This window comes from Rhinatrema bivittatum, chromosome 9 (assembly GCF_901001135.1).
Source record: "Rhinatrema bivittatum chromosome 9, aRhiBiv1.1, whole genome shotgun sequence".
NCBI classification, from domain to species: Eukaryota; Metazoa; Chordata; class Amphibia; order Gymnophiona; family Rhinatrematidae; genus Rhinatrema; species Rhinatrema bivittatum.
Window position 1 is genome coordinate 138,770,654 of NC_042623.1, and position 15,263 is coordinate 138,785,916.

At 39.5% G+C, this 15,263-nt stretch overlaps 1 protein-coding gene across 1 annotated transcript in view; it reads right to left on the bottom strand.

Moving 5' to 3' along the window:
* Positions 1 to 15,263, bottom strand: part of COPB2 (coatomer protein complex subunit beta 2) — a 125,782-nt gene that overhangs the window by 85,819 nt on the left and 24,700 nt on the right. Inside the window, exons 4-6 of the mRNA XM_029616068.1 lie at positions 7,553 to 7,679; positions 3,816 to 3,964; positions 2,822 to 2,968 (exon numbers count right to left, since the gene is read on the bottom strand). Of these exons, the coding sequence (XP_029471928.1) occupies positions 2,822 to 2,968; positions 3,816 to 3,964; positions 7,553 to 7,679 (423 nt within the window). The remainder of the gene's footprint in view (positions 1 to 2,821; positions 2,969 to 3,815; positions 3,965 to 7,552; positions 7,680 to 15,263) is intronic.

The window sequence follows — 15,263 nt, forward strand, 5'->3', positions numbered from 1 at the left end:
TTTTACAAATACACCCTTCACAAAAAAATTAAGAGCAGATGACAAAAATCAAGAACAATAATTTGTATTTATATTTATTTTAAATCATTTATGAATCGCCTTCCAGACAAAGCGATTTACAAGATAAATTTAAAACAAAATAATCATCACAATTTAAAAAACTAATCATAAAACAATTATATTTTACTCTAATAATCCAGCAGAGCGCGACATACTGAACTATATGACATCAAAACGTCAAGGAGAGGGCCAGTTACCAATCTGCATCTTATCACTGCCATCATGATTAAACTAGTCATTAAAAGCCACTGTCATAAGCCATGTTTTCAAGTTTTTACGAAATTCTGAACCATCCTTCTCTTCCTTTAGACCCAGGGGAAGTAAGTTCCATAATGCTGGAATCCCTGCTGCAAACGAGCGGTTTTGCAATCACTTCCTATGAAAAGTTTCAACACTCGGTAATTCAAAAGAATAGCCTTTTTTTGATCACAAATTCCTATTAGCCTCATACTATTTTAAATTTCCCTTTCAGATCTAGAGCACAAGAGCCATTCAAGCTTTTAAAGGTAAGCAATAAAACTTTAAATTTACAGCACATGTTCACTGGGAGCCAGTGTAAGCCAAATAACAATGGCTTCACAGAAGTTCTTCTAGTACTTCCAGTAATTATTCTTGCTGTGGTATTTTGAATTATCTGTAACTTGAGTAACAAATTTACCGGCAATCATCTCTCATCCAATGTATTTCACAGTTATAATGTTCCAAAAACAAACCATCTATCTCTAAGATAAAGAGTCTACATATCAGTTTTGGTCCTTCATCTGCAGACGTTTCAGAGGTGGCATCGAAAAGAAACATTGTTGCACTGTTCTTATTACCACCACCCAATTAGATTCTGTACAGAGTTGGACAGCTACTTAACCTCCCTGTGATATAGGTCAGAGTGAGAACAGCATCTGAACTGACAAGCCCCGGGAACTCTCTTCTAATTCATTTCTCTACCCAGTAGATGACAATTCCTGGACAATTTCAGAATTCAAATGTGATTTAATTCAAAAACAGACTTATAAAGGTAATGCCCATGGAATACTTTAATCATCTCAAACAATATTTTGATGATAAAAAGGATCCAGGCAAACTGTACAGCGGAAGAAAAATAATTTGAAAAATTGGATGCTAGTCAAAAAAACATTTTTGAACTAGGGCAACAATGTTTTTCTTGTTTTGTTTATATTTCAGATTTGTTTTTGCATTTTTGCTCATTTCTCATCTTTGCTTTTTTTTTTTTTTTTTTTTTGTTTTTTGCTTTATGTTTATTTTATTAGTTTGATATTTTCTTTTGCTTGTTTTCAATTTGTTTTGTCATCTATTTGTATTTACTTTATGTTTCAAAATGTTTTATTCTTTACTCCTGAAGTCTCTCTTCCCACCTCCAGCCTTTTGCCTGAGAAAAGAAGATGAAGCCCCAGGCTGCAGCAGCTCATCTCAGGCCTATCAGAGGAGAGGTAGCTCTCTTCTGTTCTAAACCCAGGCCAGAACCAGAAATTAATTTTTAGGCACCTGGACATTTTCCACCCTGATGATATACACTGGAATATTATCCAAGGCTAAGCACAAAAGTCATTTAGCATAATATTTTATTTATAAGAGCTCTTATCTTTCATTTCCTAACAGCACAGTTTCTTTTTATTTCAATAAAATTCTCATTGTTAAAACTTTCAGATAGAGTCTGGTAAGTAAAATTTTATTTGATTCAGAGTTCACTGAAGAAAATGAAAAGAAGCAGAAATCTGTATCATAATAGCTTTTAGAGTTTGAGACTGGAAACAAGATGTGCAGCATTATAAAAATCTTTCCCATTTCAACTTTCGAATCTCAGCCAAAAAGCCCCAATGTGAAATAGCCCCATTATCTGAGAATTTCACCTGAGCCACTCTGGGAACATGTTTAAGCATTTTAATGACATTCAGCCACGAGGAGCACTTCAACCTGGCTCTGAGTCACTTGAGCTGAAGTGCTGCGCTAAAAAAGCATTTCAAAACCCATGTTCACTCCCCACCCCCCTTTATGCCTTCCACAAATCCTGTCTAAACAGAGTACTGAGGCAGGATCTCTAATCAAATGGCATCCTCTCTCAATTAAACATCTACTGAGGTCTTCCATTAAACTGTCATCAGCATACATTAAACTTTTTTTTTTATTTTTAATTTTTAACAATTTTCCAATGAATGGTTTCTGAGTGGTGCTCATTTTTTAAAATAATTGTATATCATGTTTATTGACCTACATAATGATATGTATATATAGATTACACTGAGCTTTGTTTGGTGTGGAGGAGCTCTTAAAACACAGTAATTTGTTGATTGTTTTTGAAGTAGTCTTCATTTCAGGATGTTGTTTTGATACACAAACAATTATAATAAAAGTTAAAAAAAAAAATAAAGCCATTTCAGCTGCACCCTGTCACTGATGTTGAAATTCTGTTTGAGGATAGAAGAGAGTGCTATACACCCACAAAGGTAGATAAACAAATACTTTGTTTTGCCAACATCTTGGTAAATGCTTCTAAATCCACAAATCCAGCTGCCCTCTAATCCCTCTGGAGTCCATAGGGGAACCTCTGAGGGAACACACAACTAAACTATTGGCTCTGCTGGGGAGATTCTCTTGGAGACCGCTAAGCCATTAAGAAAATAACTCAAAAAGTATTTGTTCCATTTGAGAGTCTATACAATCTATTTTAGCTTTATAGTTTGTTGGGGGAAAACTGGGTTAGTGTAGCCGAAATTACTCCAAGGACCATAATGATTTCATATTGTACCTGATAGTCCCATATTTTAACCAAGCGATCATCTGCTCCAGAAATGAGGTAAGGTTTGTCACCTCCACTATAGTAATCAATACAATTCACTCCTTTTTCATGGCCTTCTAAAGTGAAGTTAGGTGAAGAAGATCCAAGCTGCCACACCTGAAAGAGGATATTCAGTCCAATTGTAAATATATATATACAGTATCTTGCACTAAGACTGACAGTAGCAAGTTTGTGATTTCCTACTGGGCTTAAAGATATTTACAATTCCAGGGATACTGTTTTAGCCCTAGAATGCCTAAGGCAATGTAGGCTTTTGGGCTGAATATACAGAAAAATCTAGCAGTAATTATCTTATCCAGTGCGCCAAAGCTCCGACATTGCCAAAAGCATAGCAGAAGTAGAGATTTTCACTTTAGGCAGTAATTACACCCTGAACATAAATGACAGATGTAGGTATGAGAAAGCTTTCTATTCTCCCTCCACATCTTGAAAGTAATCTACTTTTGTGATTGGACTAGGGAGAAGGCATGTAAACCTTATGGTCAAGAAGTACAATTGATGAAACTGGCCAGCTAAAGGCCCACGCTTCTATTCTACCTATTGGGGAAACCAGACCTGCAATTACAGAGGATTATGAAACTAAGGAGATTTTCAGAGTTGAGGGAAATCTTGCAAAAAGAACTGAATGATGTGCTTGGATCACTGCTCACACAATACTCCCAATCCCCCTCAAAATGAAAATGCCATATGTTGCAGGTAAATTTTTATCCCAATATAAACCCCCTCAAGGTTCATATCAAAAGATTTTCAGATTTGGCAAGGAGATAAAAATGCAGAAGATCAACTATGAAAAACTAAGGGGCAATACAAAAAAACCCCCCAAAAAAACCAAAACGCATGGACATCATATTTATATATTTATTGAAAATAAAGGAACAAATAAAATAAACTATATGACGTGAAATACATTTAATATCTAATAGTTTCAAACTTTATACATTACCTTGATAGTTCTGTCCAGAGAGGCACTGGCAAACTGGTTGTTATCCTTGGGGTTTATGACAATCTGCATAACATAATGGGTGTGTCCCTCAAATACCTGAGAACATGTCCACTTCTTATCCCAGTCCCACAGCTTGATAAGCATGTCATCTGAAAAATTATAATAATTATTTAAGCGCTAATTATACCATTCTTGCTTTCAATGCCATTTATGTTTATTTTCATGCTGTTAAATATGCCCTGCTAGACGGAAAAAAATCTTCATTCACATTAAAAATCTGTGTCAGAGAATGCAAAAACCATTCGAAGCACCATGGATACACAATGTGCAGCTACTAAACCAATATTAGGAATATATCATGTGTCTCTTGTATAGAAACTGTGCTCTGCAAAAGCATACCATTTATTTACCTCCCTTATTCTCTTTCCTGTATATACCCAAATCAGTCCAGACTCCTGGGTTTTGCCTTCCTGCTAGCAGATAAAGAGAAAGTTTTACTGACAATGCTACATAACCTAGTGTGCCTCCTGCAGTTGCTCAGTATTTCTCGGTCTTCAGCAGATGGCTGATGGCATAGAACCTACAGTCTTGAGTTTATAAAAAAAAAAAAAAAAAAAATAGCAGAAAAAGATCTCCAGTTCTTTCCAGGGTTTGTTAAGTTCTGGTGAGGCCATCCCCTTGGTTTGAGGTGGACAAGCAGAAGGTTGGTGACCCTTGATGGCATCTCGCTCTGAGATTCCGTGGGGGTGCGCATCTGGTGGTCCAGATCCCTCATCCCCCATGAGACAGTATTGGTTCCTCTGCATAGGGAAGTATAGTATTTCTGTCCTTTGTACCAGGACAAATGACAACAGTAGATGCTTAAAAAAAAAAAAAAAAAGCTTGCTTAAATAAATAAATAAAAGCAACAGTGAATGGGGAGCATAACAATATTTCCTTGCAATGAATAGCTGTGCCAGTCAGTCGAAGCCTTGATCGCTGCTGCAGAGCTGGTCACGCGGGTGTTTCCTGAGCTCAGGTAATCAGGGGAGCATTAGCAGAGCATTGCTTGGGCCATGTGGTAATGGCGTGCGTCTGTCAGTGCCGTTCTTGTGCAGATTTGCAGTCATGACTAAATAGTCTGTGTCTGGTGTGCATCCCTGGTGGGGAAGGCACTTCAGGGGAGCCCAGTGCCTGACTGGAGCCTGAGGCTTTGCCTGTCAGCATGGGAATGGTGGCCATTTTCAATTCCCTAAGTGTTGGTTGCATCAGCAGGAGAGACAAGGGAATCTCTTCAGTTATCACCAGCGGTTCCGTCCCACGGAGGCGTAGAGAGGCTTTAACATTGAGGAGGAGTTTCTGGCTCATGTTCCAGGTAATTTGCAGAAGTTTTCTTCTGATTTCATTTTGCTTATGCTCAAAACTTATTTAATGAAGCAGGGGTTGCTGCCTCTCAGTCTCCAGGTATTCTTGGCCGGTTAAGAGGCCTGAGCTATTAAAAAAAAAAAAAAAAAGCTCTTCAAGCTTTTGGAGATTTCTGGGTCCGGTTATTGCAGATCCAGGCCTAAACACTCTGAACGTGCATGCAGGCAGGCTTTGGTCAGCTGTGTGGTAAGCCACGGCAGCACATAGACATGTGCGCGCATTTTCGCCGTGTGGCAGTTTCTTGACGCGAGTGCACAAGTGTGTGTACAGCCGCGGCCCAAATTGAATGCGTTTTTTGCATGGGTGCATGTTCGGCTGTGACCCAGACTTGTGCACATATTTGTGCACGTACGATCGTGATCTGGACATGAGCGTGTATTTGCGCACATCCTTGGAGATGCGCGTGCAAGAGGCCATTTGTAACTGAAGTTCAGGAGAGCTAGGCACCAGGGAGGAACAAGTCTAAGTGCCTTGCTACCTGTGAGGCTTGCCATCCGAGGGCACTCCAGCCTTCGCTCTCTCTACGCCTGTGTCAATGCTGTCTAAATGCTCAAGGAGAGTTGGCTTCTAGAGATTTTGCTGATGTTGGGACATCCCCTTGGCCTCTGATGTCTCGAGAGGAGAACAGAATGTGAGGCGAGGCAATGCTCAGTTCTTTTCCCTCCTTGTTCTCGATGGCAGAGGCATCCCCGGAAGAAAGGTCAGAGAGGGCTAGGTTTGGGCCTATGGGCCCCAAGATAGATCCATCTTCCTTCTCCTGTGGGAACTTTTTCCAGGGCCTGCAGACCTTTCTGCAGGGGTCTGCACCAAAGGCGAAGCAATCTACTAAGTAGGGGTCACATGCTCAGGCCTCCCATTTCTCAGCCATGGTGGGCAAACGCTGTAGGGAAGCTATCCCTGGATGTGGATCATGATACGTTGGAGATTCTGATGGAGAATTGGCTCTCTCACCTCTGGAAGAGGGAGAAATCGCACCCGATTGGGAGCCACATTGGACTCTACTCAGATTTTTTTCTTCACAAAGATGAGTTGCCAATTCTGTTGGCTCAAACCCTGCAGATGCTCGGTAAGGAATGAAGTGATGGGCTTGCAATCAAAATATCCCATATTGGTTACTTTAAATAAAGCGTCCTGTTTCTTCCCCTCCTGTATCCAATTCAATTGATTTTGAGTGGAATGCCCCGGAGGCAAGTGTTACCCAAAAAAAAAGGGGGGGGGGTGCTTTGGCAAGGCATAACAGGGAAGTGGACTCAATAGCAACCAATGAGGGCTAGTGAGGGAAACTGATATGCATGAGGGTTACAGGGAATTGGATTCAAACGCAACCAGTGAGGGCCCTGACTTTTATGGTCTGGGAAACAGACAAGCATGGGATAACCTACACGGCACAGCACAAACTACCATTTGTATGGACCATTTGGTCCTTTTCTGCCATCACTGTTATGTTTCTATAATTGAACCTCTAGAAATTGAAGAGGAATCCAAGATTCTGTAACAGTTGAATAGTCGGCAACTTTGTAATATAGCCTCCCTTGAGGGTGACATGATGAGCCAGATAGAAGATCAGTATTCCCTGACGTTGCAGGTGGGCCACCATCACTGCAAAGTACTTGGTGAAGACTCTTGGGACAGCTGAGAGGCCAAACGACAGCACTTTGTATTGGTAATGGGTTGAATCCACTTTGAAGGAGCGACAGAGCCTACAATGAAGGGTGAATAGGAATGTGGGCATACACATTTTTTAGATCCAGCAAGCACATCCATTCTCCCTGACAAACTGCTGATGCTGAGGGCATTTTCAGCATATATAAGCTCATATACTCAGAAAGATGAGAATTCTCTCAGAAAATAATGGTTGCATTGTATTTCAATTCAAAACTAAGTGACTTTTTACAGTTAAGTTGTAACATGTTTTTACAATTGGTAAATTTTAAATATAGCTTAAATATAAATTTTTTGCATAATTTGTATGAATCTGTGAAATATAGAAATCTGCCACAATTACTGTAGAATTTTCAAACATCAGCCACAGAATTTAACTCTTGCCACAGAATCTTGAAAAATTCTGCCACAGGAACCGGGGGCTCTAAATAAGTGTATGTGGGGTTTTTTGGGGTTTATTTTTTTTTTACTGCAAGAGGCTGGATCTGGGCTGTGTCTCATGGAGAACTGACAGAGTTCATGAGCGCAGGTGGTTACCTGTGGCAATACATAACAGAAACAATTGCCGGATCAAAATATAATTGTAATAGACCTCTGATCTGATACATATTGTGACCGCGCTTTGATAATATTTGTTTACAAAACTAAACCAATTCAGAAAAGCTTCTTACCACTGCTAGTAAGGATGAAGGGTTGTGTTGGATGTACAGCAATACACCGAATATAATCCGAATGTGCTTCGAACATATGAACTCTCTCCAAAGTATTGTAATTGAAAACTCTGATTTGCATATCATCCTAGAGACAAAAGACAAGTATAGTGCAAAATAAAGTATCACCCCATAGTTTTCAATATCAAATCAAGTTAAAACAAAAAAAAACAAAACACTATGCAAGCTTAAGGAAAAATAAATTATGAATTCTTATTTGTAAGTTTGAGGCATGGAAAAAGGAATAGAGTCAAAGTATGAGTGGATGCCATGCAAGTTTCTCACACTGCTCTGCTGATTCTCCTCTGAACACTAACCTGAATTTCTCTTGCTAGAGATATTGTGAACATAGATAACATGTTTGGCACAACTATTTAAGAGTAGTTTTTGTTGATATGGCCATATTCCCTAATAAGCGGGCTGGAAACAGCAAACAATTGCTTGATATTGACATTACAATATTAACTATTCCTGGTAGACATGTGCATTTGTTTTTCACAAATTAGACAATTTCAACGAAATTGTCTAATTCGTCATGGTTCGGGGACGCCAAAAAACTGAATTTTTCCAAAATTTTGTAAAAATTTGTAGTTTGTGTTAGTGCGTGCTAACTCCCGTTAGTGCGTGCTAACACGAAAATCAGGACCCATGGAAAACAAAAAGAAGCGTGGGAAAAAAAAGAGTTTTCCCACAAGGGCCCGAAAAAGAAGCCCAAACCGATAAAACAAAACAATGCACATCTCTATTTTTATTCTGCACAGTTCTACCCCACTTTCAGCCAATTCCTACTACTTTCTCTCAACACCCCCCCCCCCCCCCAACACACATTGTTCCTCATTTTGTCCTCTGGAACACAAACTCTAGGGGCCAAAAATGAGACAAAACTAGTCACAAAACTAGACAGAATAAGAAAGGTCATCAGAATAAACAAGGACAAAGACAAACTATAAAGAAAGACCAAAAAGCTTAATTGTTATTAAACTAAAGTGAATTAAAGCAAATTTCTTTACTGTAAACAGTGTTTTCTGTAGATAGCAGGTGATGTCATTCAATGGCATCAAAAGGACTCATCTCTCCAAGCTACTGAGCAAATGCGAGAATTCTTGCATGGGTGTTGCCTTGCAAGTCTCCTCAATCTATGCCAGAGCTAATCTAGCTATGCAATCGACTCTCTGGGAAGGCACATGGATATTCCATGGCTAATTTATCCAATTTATAGAAAACACCATTTGCAGTAAGCAAACTTGCTTTTTCCATTGATAAACAGGCTGAATTAGTCTTAAGATGTGGGGAATCCAAAGCTGACGGTTGCAGCAACCTAGCTGTCACCATGGAGAGTGGACTACAGCAAGACAAGATTCTGCATGACTGCTTGTCCAAATTTACTGTCAGTCTGTGACACAATATATACCCAGGGACTACAAATACATTAAGACATGGAATGCTGGGTACAGGCAATCTCTTCTGGACCAGAGATATAATGTGGGCTGAGATGATAGCTGACAGAGCCCCAGACTCTAGGAGAGAACAGCTCGTGGACTATGAGTAAAAAAAGAAAGGCAGCCCTTCAAGATAGCTGACCTGTTTGAGTTCGAATTACTGAGAATTGTGAATGTCAAACAAAATTTATTTGCACTGTAAATAAAGCATACCAAGAGAAAAAGCTTTGATTGCTCATTTCTGTGCCACACATTCTTTGGAGGTTATCAAGATAGTTATAGGATGTCAAATTATGAATGGAAGACCGAGTTGCAGTTTTGCAGATATCTTCAATAGGTACTTTTTGAAGATGAGCAATGGAAGCAGCCATAGCTCTCACTTGATTTTAATTTATTTTTTTTAATTTGATTATTTCATTTTTTGGCACTTCAAAGTGGTTTACATTCAGTTACTATAGGTATTTCCCTATACCCGGAGGACTTACTATCTAATTTTGTACCTGAGGCAAGGAGGGTAAAGTGACTTGCCCAAGATCGCAAGGAGCGGCAGTGGGATTTGATGAGCCTTTACAGACTCCAACTTGCAGTCCTGCTGAGGTGTTGCTGTGATGAATGCCTTCAGCCAACCAGTTAGACAAAGTATGCTTAGCAAGTGCAGGTCCTAGCCTATTGGAATCGAATCAGATAATTAGTTGGAGGTGCTATTCTAAAGCCCTTTTGCATGGGGCATAGGAAAGAGGGAAGGCAACATGATGGACTGATTGATATGAAAAGCTGAGACAACCTTTGGCAAAAACTTCATGTGAATACATAGAACATTGTAGAAGAATTGCATGTACAGAGGATAGTGAATGAGTTCTCTGACTCTCCTAGCTGATGTCAGTATGACGAGGAACATCTCCTTCCATGTCAAGTTCTTTAGAGAAGCCGGCCTCAATGGCTCAAAGGGAGGCTTCATTAGTTTGGAAAGGATCACATTTGGGTCCCACGAAACAGGTGGCTTTTGTACCAGGGGCATGACATGCCATAGATCTTTCTTGAAACAAGATATCAAAGGATGAGTAGAGAGTGGTTTGTTATCTACTTGAGTATGGTGAGCAGATATAGTGCTAAGAAGCACTTGCACCAAAGAGGTGGCAAAGCCCAAATCATAAAAGGTGGCGCAAGTATTTCAGCAGGTGCTAAGGGCGCAAGAAAATGGGTCCAAAATGTTTTGTTGACACCATTTGAAGAAGTTATTCCATTTGAAGGCATAGTTTCTTCTAGCTGATGGTTTTCTAGATGAGACTAGTATGTCTAAAATCTCTGTAGGTAAGCAGAGGTAAGCAATCACTGAACACTTTACATCCAAGCTGGGAGGCTGAGGGCTGAAAGGCTGGGATGGTACAATGTCCCATCTTCCTGAGTTAGCAACTCAGGGTCCAGTCTCAGAAGTATGGGAGACTGCTGGAAAGTTGTATGAGATGTGTGTACCAGATCTGTCTAGGCTTCGCCAGCGCTATGAGGATCAGATGAGCATGACCCTGAAGAACTTTGTGCATGGTTCTGGCAATAAAGGGGAAGAGTGGCAAAGCATACATGAGGCTTTGTCCCCAATTGAGGAGGAAAGCTTTTAATCTAATCTGCGATTGCTTGTTAGAACTGAGAAAAATTCATTTAGTTGCAAATAGGTCCACCAATGGTAGCCTCATAAACTGAATAATTCATCAGCCACTGACTGCAGTATAGACTACTGTGATCAAAACCTCTGCTGAGTCAATCTGCCATTGCACTGTGGATGCATAGCAGACAGGTGGTCTGTACAGTAGCTTAATTTCTTTCCACCCAATTCCATATCTTTAGGGCTTCCCGGTAGAGAGGACATGAGCCTGTTTCTCTTTAATTTGTTGATTTAAAACATTGCAACCCATTTGTCTGTTAGAATCAGGATACTCATTCCTTGATGAAGATGCACAAAGGTTGATAGAGCATATCTGATTACTCTCAACTCTAGAAGACTGACTTGATAGTAGCTCTCTTGAAAAGTCCACATCTTGTTTTCAAAAGGTTCCAGTGTGCATTCCCCACCCTTTGGTGCAGGCATCCAATCGACAGAACCACTTGATAGGGGAGCGAACAAAGAGGGGTTCTTTCCTTCGGAACTTGTGGGTGTAGCCACCACCATAACTCCTGTTTCATGGTTGCTGTGATTTGCACTTGAGACAACAGCGGTTGAGTTAGTTAATCTTACTGGGTACATGGACCCTACTAGAGACAGTGGATGTGAAGACAGGTCAACGGAACCACATAGATGGCCACCAGGGCTCTTTGGTGGACAAGAATGGAGGACAGAGAAGATTGCGGATGAGTGATGTCATGGTGCTCGCTCAGTCGGAAGGCAGGAATGCTCTTTCCTGTATCAAGTTTTTCCAAGTCCCATTGAAATTTGAGTCTCTGAATGGGCTCCATGCTTGATTTCTTGAAGATGATCAGGAAACCTAAGCAGTCTAAGAGATGTAACAGCTCCCCTATGAGGAAAGGCTAAAGAGGTTAGGGCTGTTCAGCTTGGAGAAGAGACTGCTGAGAGGGGATATGATAGAAGTCTTTAAAATCATGAGAGGTCTAGAACGGGTAAATGTGAATCAGTTATTTACTTGGATAATACAAGGACTGGGGGCACTCCATGAAGTTAGCAAGTAGCACATTTAAAACTAATTGGAGAAAATTATTTTTCACTCAATACACAATTAAGCTCTAGAATTTATCAGAGGATGTTAGTGCAGTTAGTGTAACTAGGTTTAGAAAAGGTTTGGATAAGTTCATGGAGGAGAAGTCCATCAACTGCTATTAATCAAGTTGTCTTAGAGAATAGCCACTGCTTTTACTAGCATCAGTAGCACAGGATTTACTTAGTGTTTGGATATTTGCCAGGTACTTGTAACCTGGATTGGTCACTATTGGAAACAGGATGTTGGGCTAGATGGATCCTTGGTCTGACCCAGTATGGCAATTCCTTATGTTCTTATGGAGAGAAGAGTGCTTCATCCCTTGAGTTTGTGGTGAGATACCAATTGTCCAGATAGGAGTAGAATTGTATTCCCTGATGACAAAGCTGAGCTGCCCCTACTGTAAGGCATTTCATAAAGACTAGAGGTTGACAAAAGGCCAAACTGGAATACTCTGCTCTGGTAGTGGGAAGTAGCACCAGTATGACAGGTGGAGGTATGTGAGTGTATACATCCTTTAAATCCTAAGCACACATTCAATCATCCTATATATAAGGCAGGAACATGCTGAATACATTTTCAAAAGGGTTTCCCTGCATAAAAATAGCATGTATGAGTGTATATGCTATTTTATATACATTATGATTAGAAATATATTTTCCATTTCACCTATACATTTTAGCAACAGAAACCAGAGTCAGGGTAGGGGCGGGATTCAGAAGTACAGGCCGTAATTGCTATTTGAAAGAGATATACACATTGTCTGATAAGATTGATTACATTACCAAACTTATTCATACACTTTTACACTTGCTAATTGACTGGTACAAGTGAAATCAAATGTGTCCATTGGGCACAGTTGGGTGGGAGGTTTGGGCAAATTGGCAGAGGTGTCGGAGAACTGATGATTTCAAATATGCATGCAAGTATTTAAAAAAAAAAATGGTATACATGCATACTTTATAAAATACCTGCCTCCACATATAAATTGGGGTTATTATACATACATATTTTTTTTATGCACCTTGAATATATGCATATATACTTTCTTAACCTGTTTTATAAACATATGTTTTCTTGCATTGGAAACATGCATGTATACTTGTGGAGCAGAACTGCATGGTATTTTGTATACTGCAGCAGAAGCTATAAAATGCTAGCATAAATCTCCATACATCCACTTACATGTGGAAATGCTCTACTGCAGATAGGTTTGAACGTTAGGCTTCTTTTGTGCTTCGGGTTTTTTTTTGTTTTTTTACACCACATGCTGTACTCTTCAGGGACAGTAAGTAAAAGTATGAAGAGATGTCCATGATGAGAATACTTTCATACAGTAAACTATTGTATTTACAATGCCTTTTTATTTGAAAAATGCTTCAGTGAAAGTGACAGAACAAAATTACCATATTTGACATTACAGTGCATCACTGAGTCTCAAGGGTCCTCCTATTTTTATGTTAAAGGCATAAAAGAAAATAAGCTTTCTCCAGGCAACACGTTAAACCCTTTGCTGTGTTAGATATATGTTTGCAGTATACTCCATCAAGTATTACAAGAATAATGGATTAAAGAATAATTTCCACATGATGCATTTATTTGATGACACTTCCACTATTAAATGACAAAATCTTTGAAAATTTCTTTAGTATTAATATTCAGAACACTGTTAAAATATGAAAATAAATATTTCCAGTTGGGTTTTCAATGTTTGCGGCTGCAGTTTAAGTGATTTGGACTGAAACTTCAGGGGCATTAGAATGAATTGGAGAGGCCATGAACAAGATGGTTAAGATGTTTTGTATATCAGTGTACATGATTATACATAATTTTAAATTTTTTCCTTTATATCATTTAAAAAATGTACTTCCCACACATATTTAACAGCTTTTATATACCGGCGTTCATCGAAGATATCACGTCGGTGTACATTATCAACATTCCCAAAACACATCGGTGTACATATCCAACATTCACAAAAGGATTAACACACTACAGTTTACGAATTCCATTATTCTGTTGCTTCAGTGCATAACTGTTCATTTACTGTTTCATGAAAAGATACAAGTTAGGTTTTCTTTAAAAAAACGAGTACCTCCCATAGAGGTAGACTAAAGTACTTTCTAGTTCGATTGCTCATTTAATCTATTTCACTCAGCACTGATAAGATGACCTCTAGAGGAAAGAAACTAAAAACACTAACAGCTAAGTGGTATACTTCATTGAAAGGAGTCATTTTTGCCTTTCTTTATATCTTGTTTAGTTGGGTTTTTCCACAAAAAAATTTTAAAATTTCCCTTTGAAATAGACAGGAGACTGGTGAAACATGGCCATATAGGGGTTTTAATATTGTGTTTATCTATATAAATAAAAATGTAAATGTTGCATTCGAATACGCGTGTGTTTTTATATACCTATATTATATAGATGTCACACCTGTGACAGGTAAAAACATGCTTTTTTGAAAAAACAGCGCCATCTGTTGGACGTAAAAGCAACACACGCTATCTACAATATAAATGGGCTCTGACCGATGGACCGCAAATGCGCAGTAGAGAGCAGCTCTACCGCACATGTGTGGACCATAGAGCTCTGCGCTACGTGCTGGGTGTCACAAAGGGGAGGAGGAAAGGGCAGATGAGTCGGCGCTCCGAGAAACAGCTCAGCCCATTCCTCCGCTGCTGGGGAAGGGGGAAGGGAGTAGTAATATTTTCAGAATATTTCTACAGACACTCTTATATTGATTTTCTTTATTTTTTATTTTTATTTATTTTTTTTTTTTACAAAGTTATAATTAGTCTTACATTCATACAGTTATTATGTTATATTGTAAAGCTCTATGTTTGAATGTAAACCGAGGTGATGTTTCTTACGGACCCCGGTATATAAAAATTCCTTAAATAAATAAATAAATAATAAATAAATAGGGACTGCCGGACAGATACACACAGGAGGAGGAAAGGGTAGAAGAGTCGCCGAGCCAGTCCGTCCACTGCCGGGGAAGGGGGGGGGGGGGGGGGGGGGAGGGAATTGAGACAGCCAGAGCAGAGCAAATGCAGTAGAAAGCGGCTGCGAAGAGATCACAAGAAGCTGCAGCCTGCAGCAGCCAAAGTGCAAAGAGCTGAACAGAGAACAGCTCGCTTAAACATATTAGAAACGTGCGCTCTCTCTTTTCTTTCTTTTCCATTTAACCAGACTGAGCCACAGCAACGCGTGGCCGGGTACAGCTAGTACATTAATAAAGATGTATCTGTTGTAGTGGGGGTGGTAAAAAAAGCAGGAACATCAGCAAGCACTGGAGCAGGGTAGGAGTGAGGCTTCAAAATCTGCTAAATGTTGATAAATTAAAGTGGGCTCTCATCTCAGTTTTCTCAAGAAATAAAACATATAATTGTAAGCCAGAGAAAGACAGGAAACTTCTTTGGTCTGCCTAGTTCTTAGCAAGTTTGATGGTGCTCATACATCCATTCTTCTTGGGGCCACTGCAAAGGTATGGGCAATGCATAATTCATACTTATTGAGTTGGGG